At 41.4% G+C, this 12818-nt stretch overlaps 1 protein-coding gene across 1 annotated transcript; it reads left to right on the forward strand.

Moving 5' to 3' along the window:
• The first annotated feature begins 3330 nt into the window (after positions 1–3330).
• On the forward strand, positions 3331–3975 carry LOC147609121 (uncharacterized). The gene has a single exon (XM_086788581.1). It carries the CDS (start codon positions 3472–3474, stop codon positions 3853–3855), a length of 384 nt encoding a protein of 127 aa, XP_086644707.1. The 5' UTR covers positions 3331–3471; the 3' UTR covers positions 3856–3975.
• Positions 3976–12818: the final 8843 nt, after the last annotated feature.

Raw genomic sequence — 12818 nt, forward strand, 5'->3', positions numbered from 1 at the left:
GTGACACCACAATGTCATAGCTATGAAATCAACCATTACTTCAAATATTTCGCCTTGCAATTAGTTTCTCACTACACAATTGAAGGCATGCCATCCCTCAATGTGTTGAGTGTTCAACATGGGAAGATTAATGTAGTCACACAGTTTTTACAGGCCAAACTCAAGAAGGCCAATAAATCCATGCCTTTGATCAAGCCTGCAAATAGGCGATCTTTCTCGATGATAACATTCAAGAAAGCCATTCCACGCAATTGGCCACCATGCCAACGACAACCCAAAGCTCATTTGTAACATTATCCTCCTCTCCTCCTGGGCACCATGCATTACTAGTGGCACCACCCCCAACTAACCACTCACACATAGCGCCACCACGACCTTCTTCAGTGCCCATCTTTCCATTCCAACTTTTGGCTCTCTAGGCCAACCCCATTGATTATGGAAAGATTCAAACTAGGTCCATTGCTAAAAACCTGGAGCCCATACGCTCTAGCACACCCCCCTGAGACACCCATAACACATCATTTCCCTTTTCTAGTGCCTCACATGGACCCTAAACTAATTGTGCACACTATAGGTGTACCGCCAAGAAACCACATCATTTCCCTTTTCTAGTGCCTCACATGGACCCTAAACTAATTGTGCACACTATAGGTGCACCGCCGAGAAACCACCTCTTCAGTGTTTCCTCTGTTAGGGACCCTATAGAGTGGTTGAATGCCCTCAAAAGAAAAGCCTACCAGGGACCCCATAGAGTGGCTGAATGCCCTCAAAAGAAAAGCCTTTCATCACCAGTGACACCACAATGTCATAGCTATGGAATCAACCATTACTTCAAATATTTCCCCCCCTTGCAACAATCATTTTCTCACTCCACAATTGAAGGTATGCCATCCCTCAATGTGTTGAGTGTTCAACATGGGAAGATCTCCACTGTCCCATTGAATGTAGTCACGCAGTTTTTACACGCAGTTTTACAGGCCAAACTCAAGAAGGCCAATAAACCCAAGTAGTCCAACACCTTAGCTACTGAATGTGCCCCATCCAAAAAACAACAATACTCTAAGCACATTGGCTAAGGTGACGATTGGGTTAGCATTCGCACAATGGCTTAACAAAGACCACATCCTCCTGGGAGTGATGATCATGCCGAAATGCCACTTCCCCATGCAGCCCCCCAAAAACTCACCAAATAACAAAAACGGTTGTCTGCATATCCCAATCCCATCCTCGAGAAGCAACATCTTCAGGAGGCCCAAGCACTGGTGGTAGAGCACTACCATGCTCAACTTGAACCACCACCCGTTTTTGTGACCTTTGACCCAGTACCCGAGTGTGCACCGTCCCCATACTTAATGTCCAGAACAAGAACCTGAACTTCCACACAAGGTAAGGCAAGAGCCCTAGTCTTATGCTCAAGGCCGAGGAAGATCTGTTCGCCAACATGATGTTGACAAACTAAGATCTTGCCCCACCTGTGGCTCCTAATCCCCCAGTGCCTATTTCCCAAGTGGCCAAGCCCAAATCCCGTAAACAACTCGATGTGAACAGTGACACAGAGTCCCACAAAGACTCATGAGGTGCCCCCACAAGACTTACTAAGGCCTTTTACCCTCCTATGGCACCCAAATCTTGACCTCCACCCCCGTCAAATAAGGACCAAATTGAACTTCCATATACCATTGTCGCTCCATGGACCCTATGAACAAGGCCTTGCACATGAGGAAGCTCCTCATCAACACAACCTTGGGTGAGAGGAGAAAATAGGCAGAAGGGCAAGAGCAGGTGGGGGAATAGGTGGAGGAAAGGGCAAGGCAGCTAGGACAGGGGTAGAGAGACAACGACAAGGATGGGGTGGAGCATCTAGGGACAGGAGGTGAAGAAGCCAACATGGATGAAGAAGTATAGGGTAGGGAGGAAGGAGGCATGGGCATGGGCATAGGGTGAGGGGTAGATTGGGGAAGTCAGGCAGAAGGGAGGGTAGGGGCAAGGCAAGAAGGGAGCAACAAAGCAAGATCAAGACAGTAGAGGAGCTATGTGGTGCTGAGGGTGTTTGTATGCAATGGAAGCATGGAGGTGGAGGCAGGGGTGTAAAGATGGGGTTGGTGGAGGATGTGGGCTCATGGTCTAGGGGGGGTGGGGGGAGCATAAGTATAGGTTAAGCTGTAGATGTCAGGGAACTCGTGAGTCTAAAGTACCTCTACTTACCATATATTTATTTACACACTTATCCAAATTAAGAGCCGGTTCCTCCCATGGCTATCTTTATTTTACTGTTACTTCCACATACGAGCTTTGCCAATTCTGACAATTGGAGTCATGACACTCTTTTGCACATTTTTCATACTGAAAAAAATAAAAAAATTGGCACTTCATTGTTACCCAAATTTCTACTTGAAGACTTCTTTATTTGACCATACCCAAGACTTTGTTCTTATTAGAAGAATTATTTGAGGCCTTATAGAGAAAACATGCTGTCACTTTCTGATGTAGATTCTAATTTAGGAGCGTTTATACCAAGATATATACCACAACAATGCTATGTTACTCATCTAAAGCATTGACCATATCAGTAATTAACCAAAATGAGAAAGATATTAGAGTGAACACAAGAAGGGTAAATCTTTACTGAGGATGATTTGTGTTTATAAAAGCTTAGGATGTGCTTAGATAGTGCATGCTTGTAGGGCATGTAAGTGGGCATATGCCATTGATGCTGAAGGTCTAGTGGACATGTTGAGCTTGGACAACAACATAGGGGACATATTACTAGCCATTTCTATCCGCAAGTTGACACCACATGCCTTCTACACCACAACATAGGGGGGACATATTACTAGCTATTTTTAATCTACAAGTTGACACCACAACCTTCTATCCACCTTTACGGCAACTAGTTGTACCATGGTTGTGCAAACCATGTTGCATAATACCCCGGTCTTACCATGTGTGGGGAAGGGTGCATATCCTTTCATGTAATGCTGATCACTTTGTCTTCTTGAACTCATGTGAACTAAGCTGCCTTAGGAGGTAGGTTTTCTTTTAGCATTTGATTTCAAGATGTGAGAGGTGTCCAGTGGTGCACTCAAACATGCACAATTGCTATGTTGTGTGTGTATGGTTTAAGGGGAGCTTTCAACCTTGTTGGAGTGTTGTTTTGTGAACCAACATACAATACAAGTCGAATCACACCACCTGTTTCCATTGACCTCCTTTTTTTGGGGGGTGGGGGGGCCAAAGAAGAGTGCATTGTTCAGAAGCAACCGTTTAAAACAAAGTAGCGTTCAAAGTCTCTAGAATGAGAGGCGGGGTCGTTCTTCGAACTTCGATTTCCATTCCTTTTTCCGTGCGCAATCGTTCTCTCGTCGAATTGGGAGGAGAAAAACGAGGGGCGGGTTTGAAGACGTCCTCCAGCCGCCCTCCCCCCGATATAAACAACAATTGTCCCTGCATTTTTCAAAGAAATTGTCTACGATGGCCACATATCTTGCACTGGCGAACCCTAACCTTAATTCTGACAGCAATGTGCCGGAGCCGCTCCTCTCCGACAAGAAGCGCGTGACCTCGCATCAGCACCTGCTGAACATGGCGGAGCAGCTGGAGACCTGCTCTTCTCCGCGCCTGCGCGAGAGGCCGGTGCTCTACCCGTCCACACTGGGGCAGAACCGGCCAGTGCCGTGCGCGTTCCAGATGCCTCTGCACTACCCACGCTACAGCCGGGCGGACTACGACGCCATGCCCGAGTGGAAGCTTGACCGCTTGCTGGAGGAGTACGGCCTCCCCATCCCCCGCACCCTCTCCGACAAGCGCGAACAAGCCATCGGCACCTTCCTCTGGAAGTGCCAGAGGGGGGGCTAATCTTGCCTCCAAATTATGTCTGCAGCATTAGGCAGCCCCATCGAAGGAAAGCAAAGAGTATTTACCATTGTACGAACGTTGTTGCACGATTTTTTTGGTTAATTGCCACTCTTCTGTGTCTTTACTATTTCATCACTGGCCTTGCGATGAAGAAGCGCCACTAGCTCGCACTCTCTTTTGACTACTTGAATTTCCCGAACTCAGAAAGTGTACTAACCTATCTTATCGAATTCTGTTACACATTATTGTAGCATAAACATGAGTTAATTGTATCCTATCCGGCATTCTTCACACAAATGCCCTCCTGTAAAAGTGGTGGATTTGGACCAAGCAAAAATGATCAAGCGTATCGCAACTGTATCCAAAGAGAGGTAGAGAGGTTTAATTTTGGCCGGCCTTGTAAAGCCATTCACCCATATAAAACCTTTGCAAATAGACACTCAAATTCTACAAAAGACATGTAACATCCATTATATGGTAAACAAAAAGAAAAAAAACATGAGTTAGCAGAAAAAAAAATTGCTATAAACTAACATGTTTATGCACAATTGTTGTTGAAGATTGGCAGCTAGTTTCTGTTGCTTAGATCAACAAGCTACTCGAACACAACATGGCCTTGAACTCCTACAAAGTCCATGAGGACATTATCGTTTGAGTCCACTCACTCTACAAAGACCTAGCACTTGAAATGATTGTAAGAAGCAAATGTGTAAGCTTGATTTGTGAAATTTAGAGGGCAAGTCGCATAGTCAAAAACTAACTTAAGTATATGAGTAGAGTTTTTTTTAAGGGTAACTTCTCAACACGGTGATACTAAAGCATTTTTAATAGGGCTTTGCAATGACAGAGAATGTATTAACCCGTGGGTCTCTTTAATCAATAATTCTTAAATCTCTACCACACCAAATTTTATATGTCTCTTCTTAGCATACACACACCCATTAAAAGTGTTTTGGAATTTGGATAGTTCTTACATGCGCTAAATGGCCATCCAAATGGAAATAACAATAAATTCCATGTTTATATAGTCCATTACGTAGTAAAGACTCAAAATACTAATCAAACTAAGATCAAAATCAACCTATTTAACTTGCCCATTATTAGGAGTATCAAGGACGATCACCACTTCTACTCAATATGCACGTGTGGACCATATAACCTACCTTGTTTTATAATAAACCACCGTATGATAATCTAAACCTACTCTTATATCTCAATGTCTAAAGACTCCAAGATGTGCTAGTGGTGGTTAGCTCCACTCCTTTGCCCCCTTCTTTCAAGCTATCACCAAGAGGTTGTCTCTTCTTACAAAAAAAAAGGACTCGCCTCTCTATTCTCACACCCATGAACATAGGCATAAGAGGAATATGCACCAAGAATGAAGTGATCTCTCCTCTCAACTTCTTCTCTCTCATCATAGACACAAGAGAGCAAAGAGATAACACTAAACTCAATTGGCACAAAGTGGGTTGTGTCTTCCTCACCTTCATTAAGCTAGTTGAATTTATTTTAGTATCCTACACCAAGGTCGAAAGTTAAGAAAAATGAGGTGTAGGGGGTATATATGTATATAGATTGTCCCTCTCTTAGCTCAAGAGTCCCATTAGATAAAGCCATTATGACTGTGGGATTTGCATATCTAGTGGTATTCTATTGGATTAATGCCAGATCCCCTTGGGTTAGTTCCTCACTTAGATTTATGCTATACTAACAGAGGAAGAGTGTTAGTAAAGCAAAGAACAAGGTAAAGGTTTGTGAAGGGGCCCAAGCAACCACTAGAAGGTCAGGTAGAGGGGTTTTCCTTTCCACTAGCTTACCGAATGTATCATCATCTGCCTCAACTGGCTCGTTGTGCTGGGTTACTTGTTGTTGGAGAGCGGTCACTTGGCCTTCTTGGGCTGCTAATGCGGTGGCCCACATCAAGCTCTCATTTGTTGGCAATCTTCAATGAGCTTTATGTTCTGAGTGGCTAGGTCATCTCTCTCTTTTGTAAGGATGGCTACTTCTACCTGTTGAGATCTCCTATGATTGTATGTGCATGCATTTTTTGTTCATTTAAGTTGAGAAACCACCTGCTGTTGTGCTAATGGGTTTGAAGCATGTTGACATTTTTTGGATTGTAAGCCATGTAAGGATTATTTGAGATCTTTAACTTGGATTTCGTAATTTTCACTAGTGATCTCATAGTTGTCCTTTGCTTATGCCACCTAGCCTTCCAAAGCTGCCATCTGTGCCTTTAAGCTTGTCTCTGTGGCCTGCAACTTTCTTCCAACCTCTTGTGAAGGGTGTAGCAGATATCTTCCTCATTATTGAGCTTGTCAATAGTGTTGTGTGTGCCTTGGCTTGCATATCTACTACTTCGAGCTTATGTTATACTTTGAGGCCTTCCACCTAGGTTTGCAATTGTGTTTGAAAGATCCTTGTCCCCGGCGCAACGAATTCATGGGTGCTAACAGCGGAAGTAGCACTTCTTGTGCGGGGCAGGGTCCCTCACTCGGGGCCTCGCCCATCTGGGCAAGAGACTAATCCCTCGGTTCAACCGAGCTCGGAAAAACTTCCCTCGCCCGGAAAGCACGGGCGATTCCTCTAGGATATTTTTACTTTAACGTAGTCAAGAGCCTTAACTAACTGAACTGATCTAACCGAGCCCATAAGTATCATAGTCAGATAAGGAAAAGACTTACACTTGGATCATAGAGACCAATGCTTTTTTTCTCGTTGAAAGGCACAGCCGTTGATTCTTTTCCATATAATAATTTTTATCCGGGATTTACTTCATCCATCGTACCATATCAGAATTGAGTCTCATTTTAGGGATCCATCAGTCCAGCCTAACCCTATCCAGCCCCGTGGGTTAGCCAACCACCCAACCACTGTAGTGATGGGATCCATTTAAGAATTTGGTTCGGTTTTGTCTTGAGTAGTAGGGAAGAGTTCCCAGGCCCCCAAGCCGGATATTTGTGCAAACTTAAAACTAGTCACACCACTTACACACCCAATATGAAATTGCCTTTTTCACAGATACACCTATCTTTAAAATAATCATTTAATAAAACTATAGTATCACTGATCATAATCCTCCAATATTAATCCGGTTGAATCCTAATTTCTAATTTTTCCTTCATCGGTGTACGTATGGCATCATTGGCAACCAGAACGCTCACCACCTGTCCACTCAGGGGACTTTTCGATAGTTCCTAGCTCATAGTACCCGGTAATATATTCACTTATAAAAATCAAAATAGAATCTTCGTCGAAGATCAGCAAGATCAACCAACAGATCTATATAAAAGAGCCATGGACTCATCCGTTGAGGACCAGCAAGGTCAATCAACCAGATCCATGCCCGAATTCAAAAAATAACTCTTAATCCTTGTTCCAATATCTTCCACGACGACATACGTGTGGGTATCTTTGACGACTCAGAGCCCGAGCACCGTATGGTCAGCACCCTCTAGGATCCTTCGCCAGGTCACCTAGTGCTTCCTCATAGGCCGCTTCCTTAGTCCCTCATCCACTGTATCGGAAGCTCACCATTTAAATCAAACCGAGGCTGGTCAAGACCTCGGCCAATCTTGCTACGCGAGACGTCCTCCGTTGACTCTCCGTCAACTGTTGCAACTTTATCAGTTAGATCTCCACGACCTCATTCACAAGACAGTCAAAATGCTTCCCCAGCATTCTTGACATAAAACAGTCATTTAAAAACATGTCATAAATACAGTTTCTATAACGAACTCTCGTCTTTCCACATTATTTCACATCAATCCTCATTTATTTCATATGTATTCCCATTCTCATCACATCATTTTCTATCTCATCACATCTTTTCTCATTTATCGGCATCAGATCTCATCCACTCGCATCTACCCATATCCACATCTCATCACATCATATTCATTCACATACATCCACATCCATTCTTTCACATACTCATCCACATCCATTCTTCACATGCACATCCACATCCATTCTTCACATACACATACACATCTATTCTTCACATACACATCCATATCCATTCTCCACATACTCATTCACATCCATTTTCACATACACAGCCATATCCATTCTTCACATACACATTCACATCCATTCTTCACATACACATCCATATCCATTCTTCACATACACATTCACATCCATTTTCACCTACATCACATCACATCTTATCCGCATCCACATTCACATCCATTTACATCACACCACATCCTTTCACATCCACATCCACATTCACATTCATTTGCATCACATCACATCCTTACATATCTTATCGCTTCCTATTTACATCTTATCACATACATTCACATCCTATCACATCCCATTTACATCTTATCACATCCCATTTACATCTTATCACATCCATTCACATGCTATTCTCATTTAGTAGCTTTTTTTAATTTGATTTTCTTTTGAATGCAAGAGTATTTCTTGAATCAGTATCCCCAAAACTTCTTGATCGGAATTTTAAATTTCATACCAGAATTCCTCGAATTCTATAACCTTGATCCACAGATCAATTCGAAGGGTCTCAAACTTAGTTTCAGATTTGGCGGGAGTTTTGAGTGTATTCCTGAACTATCTTTCTCGAAAACGTTTGATAATTCAGTTACTATTTTACTAAATTTCTTTCTTTGAATATTCACTTAACTGATTTTTAAAATTAGCTACAAATTAGTTAAAATTAGTTATAAATGAGGAATAGATTAATCATTTATCTGAATATTTTGATCTTAATAGATTTCTTAAATTCTCTTTTTATAATCCGTGTGAATATAAAATGATAGAAATTTCTCTCTTAGAGTATTTAATTATTCATTTATCAAATACTCATAGAATTTAAGAGAATTCTAATTTTGATATAAAAATTCTTTATGCATCTATTTATGCATAAAAATCAACTTCACTGGGAATAACTCTTTTATATTAAAAAAATCCTTTTACGCATCTATTTATGGATAAAATCAAATTTAATAGGAATAACACTTTTAAAATAAAAAGAATTTCTTTATGCATCTATTTATGCATAAAAAATAATTTTTATAAAAATAACACTTTTATAATAAAACATTTCCTTTATGCATCTTTCTATGCATAAAAATCAAATTAAATAAGAATAACACTTTTGTAATAAAAAAATTTCCTTTATGCATCTTTCTATGCATAGAAATCAAATTTAATAAGAATAACACTTTTGTAATAAAAAAATTTCCTTTATGCATCTTTCTATGCATAGAAATCAAATTTAATGAGAATAACACTTGTGTAATAAAAAAAATTCCTTTATGCATCTTTCTATGCATAGAAATCAAATTTAATGAGAATAACACTTTTGTAATAAAAAAATTTCCTTTATGCATCTTTCTATGCATAGAAATCAATTTTAATGAGAATAACACTTTTGTAATAAAAAATTTCCTTTATGCATCTTTCTATGCATAGAAATCAATTTTAATGAGAATAACACTTTTGTAATTAAAAAATTTTCCTTTATGCATCTTCCTATGCATAGAAATCAATTTTAATGAGAATAACACTTTTGTAATAAAAAAATGCCTTTATGCATCTTTCTATGCATAGAAATCAATTTTAATGAGAATAACACTTTTGTAATTAAACAAAATCCTTTATGCATCTTTCTATGCATAGAAATCAAATTTAATGGGAATAACACTTTTGTAATAAAACAAATTCCTTTATGCATCTTTCTATGCATAGAAATCAATTTTAATGAGAATAACACTTTTGTAATTAAAAATTTCCTTTTGTTGGAATTAGGGTTGCAGGAAAGCACATAAAGCTTGGAGAAGAAGAAGCAAGAATGCACACAACACAAAGTGTATTAGATTGTGTCAATGTACAAAGATAAGTTAGCCCTAGAAGGATGGGCGTATATACAAGCCGGGGGAAAAAACCTCCTAAAGAGGAAAAAAGTGCCCCGGCGGTCCTAAGTGTGTTCACACACATCACTGCCTATATATATATGGCAACAAATCTCCCCTGGGAGTGATGGCGTGAACGAGAGCTGGCACTCATGTATAGGGGAGTGCCATGCCCGAAGTAGATCAGTCCACAAAGGGAAGCAAGTCCAAAGCTTTGCGGAAAGCTTCGAACTTCTCACGAGGAAGCGCCTTTGTGAAAAGATCGGCGAGGTTGTCCTGTGTTGGCATATAGGCCAAGCTGATCTCTCCTGCTGAGAGTCTCTCCCTGACATAGTGATAATGCACCTCAATGTGCTTTGTGCGAGCATGAAAAACTGGGTTTCTCGCAACTGCCAATGCACTCTAACTGTCAGTGAAGATAGAGGTGGCAGACTCCTGCTGTCCAACACCCAAGTCAGCCATAAGCCGTCTGAGCCACACACACTCAACCGTAGCTGTGAAAGCTGCCCTGTACTCAGCTTCACAACTAGAAGTGGCCACAGTAGGTTGCTTCTTGCTCAACCAAGATATGCATGAGCTACCGAGCATGAAACAAAAACCACTTGTGGACACTCTTGTGTCATAGCAACCAGCCCAATCTGAGTCCGAAAAAGCATGTAAATCTGGCGGCAACGATCCCCCCTTGGGATAAAACAACCCAAGATGTATGGTGCCACTCAAGTAGCGAAAGATGCGTTTAACTGCCTTCCAATGCTGAGACCCTGGGCTATGCATAAACCTGCTCACCTGTGTGAGACTGCAAACTGAATGTCCGGCCTCGTAATGCATACATAAATGAGGCAACCAACAGCTGTCTGATAGAGTGTGACATCAAAGTGATCTCCAGCATCATGAAGACTCAACTTTAAACCTGTCTCCATTGGAGTAGCAATAGGCTTGCAGTCTTCAAGGCCAAATCTCCGCAACAATGTCTCAATATACTTTGTCTGACACAAAGCAATACCTCCATCACACTGCTTAAATTGTATCCCCAAATAATGATGCAAATGCCCCAAATCTGACATCTCAAAAGAGGCATTCAAATCAGCCTTAAAATCAGCAATATGACTCTCATTTGGTCCTGTGAGCAGCATGTCATCGACATAGAGAGCAATGATTAGATGTACACCATCCACACGTTTAACATACAAAGTGCTTTCTGTTGGACTATTCTGAAACCCATGTGCAGTCAAATATGCATGTATTTTTTCATACCAAGCTCGTGGAGCTTGCTTTAAACCATATAAAGCCTTTTTTAACCTGCACACTTTGTTTTCCTGCCCTCTTTGAACAAAACCACGAGGCTGCGATACATACACCTCCTCATGCAAATCTCCATTTAAGAACGCAGTCTTTATGTCCAGCTGATGTACATTCCAACCATTATGAGCTGCCAATGCACAAATGCTACGAATGGTAGTCATACGACAAGTGGGAGCAAAGGTCTCATCAAAATCAATGCCCTTTTCTTGAGCATAACCCTTTGCTGAAAACTTGAACGAGTACGACTAGGCATAGGTGCATCAATCTTACTATCACGCAAGGTTTGCACCAGCCATTTAGGCATACCTCTAGCCTGCTCATTTTCAGCCCTATCCTCATGAATTACATCCTGTAAATCTGCATCAGAAATAGGCTGATCTATGATGTCGTTTGAAATCTGCATAGGCTGAATATTTGCCTCATTAGGACTTACATTTGAATTCCCACCTGTAAACAGAGGCAACAATGTATCAAATACATCCCGTGAGCTCACACCTGTCTCTTTGGTACATGATAACAAAGGCTGCACAGCATCTTCTACAAAAACAACATCTCGACTAATCAAGATACGCTTTGACTGTGGATGATACAATCTGTAACCTTTGCTTTCAGCACTGTAACCAACAAAAATGCATTTGACAGCCTTATCATCCAATTTTCTGCGTTGTTGCACAGGCACTAAAGCATAGGCCAAGCAACCAAAGACACGCAAGTGACCAATAGAAGGCTTCCTGCCATGCCAAGCTTCATATGGAGCAATAGACTGCAAGGCCTTAGTGGGACACCTGTTGAGTACATATGCAGCACACATGACAGCCTCAAGCCAAAACGCATGTGGCAAAGCTTGGCTCTTGACCATACATCGTGCCATCTCCATAAGTGACCTGTTTTTCCTCAGCAACACCATTTTGCTGAGGGGTATATGGCACTGTACATTGGTGTTTTATCCCACGACTAGCCAGAAATGCATCAAACTCTTTAGACATGTACTCCCCCCCTCGATCAGTACGGAGGGTGCCCACAGTACAATTGGATACATTTTCAACCATAAGAAAAAACTGTTTGAAGCACAATAACACTTCGGACTTTGCCTTCAGTGGATATACCCATGCATGCCTTGAGTAATCATCAATGAAAGTCACGAAGTACAAGTGTTTACCAAATGACGGAGTTTGCATAGGCCCACATACATCACTATGTACAAGCTGCAATTTGCGAGTGGCCCGCACAGAACCATCCTTTGGAAACGCAGAACGCTGCATTTTGCCCAAAATACAGCCTTCACAAACATGTTTCAATGGTGCCTCAAGAGGGGGCAATGAAGCAACCATATCAAATTTCTGCAAACGCAGCAAACTAGCAAAGTTCAGATGACCAAAACGAGCATGCCATAGTTTTGCATCTGAAACTGCCTTTTCATCAGAAACTGCATTTGCTGAATCTTCCACACACTTGTCATAAGAATTGAGCCTATACAGCCCACGAAACAAGGTTCTAGATGCAATAATCGTATCACCAAAAGTCAAATCATGAACAGTACATCTGTCATCCATAAATTTGACTACAAATCCAAGTCTAGCAAGCGCAGAGACAGACAATAGATTCTTCTTTATCCCTGGCACATACAAAGCATCTGAAAGTGTGAAAGCGCTGCCATTTGCAGCAGTAAGCATAATTTTACCAACGCCCTTCACTGGGTAACAGCCTCAAGAGAAGTGAACATATCACGATGCGAGGTAATGTGCTTTGTAGCACCACTGTCAAAATACCAAACATGAG

The sequence above is a fragment of the Cibotium barometz genome, chromosome 52 (genome assembly GCF_041138505.1).
Source record: "Cibotium barometz isolate CiBa-2024 chromosome 52, ASM4113850v1, whole genome shotgun sequence".
Lineage (NCBI taxonomy): Eukaryota > Viridiplantae > Streptophyta > Polypodiopsida > Cyatheales > Cibotiaceae > Cibotium > Cibotium barometz.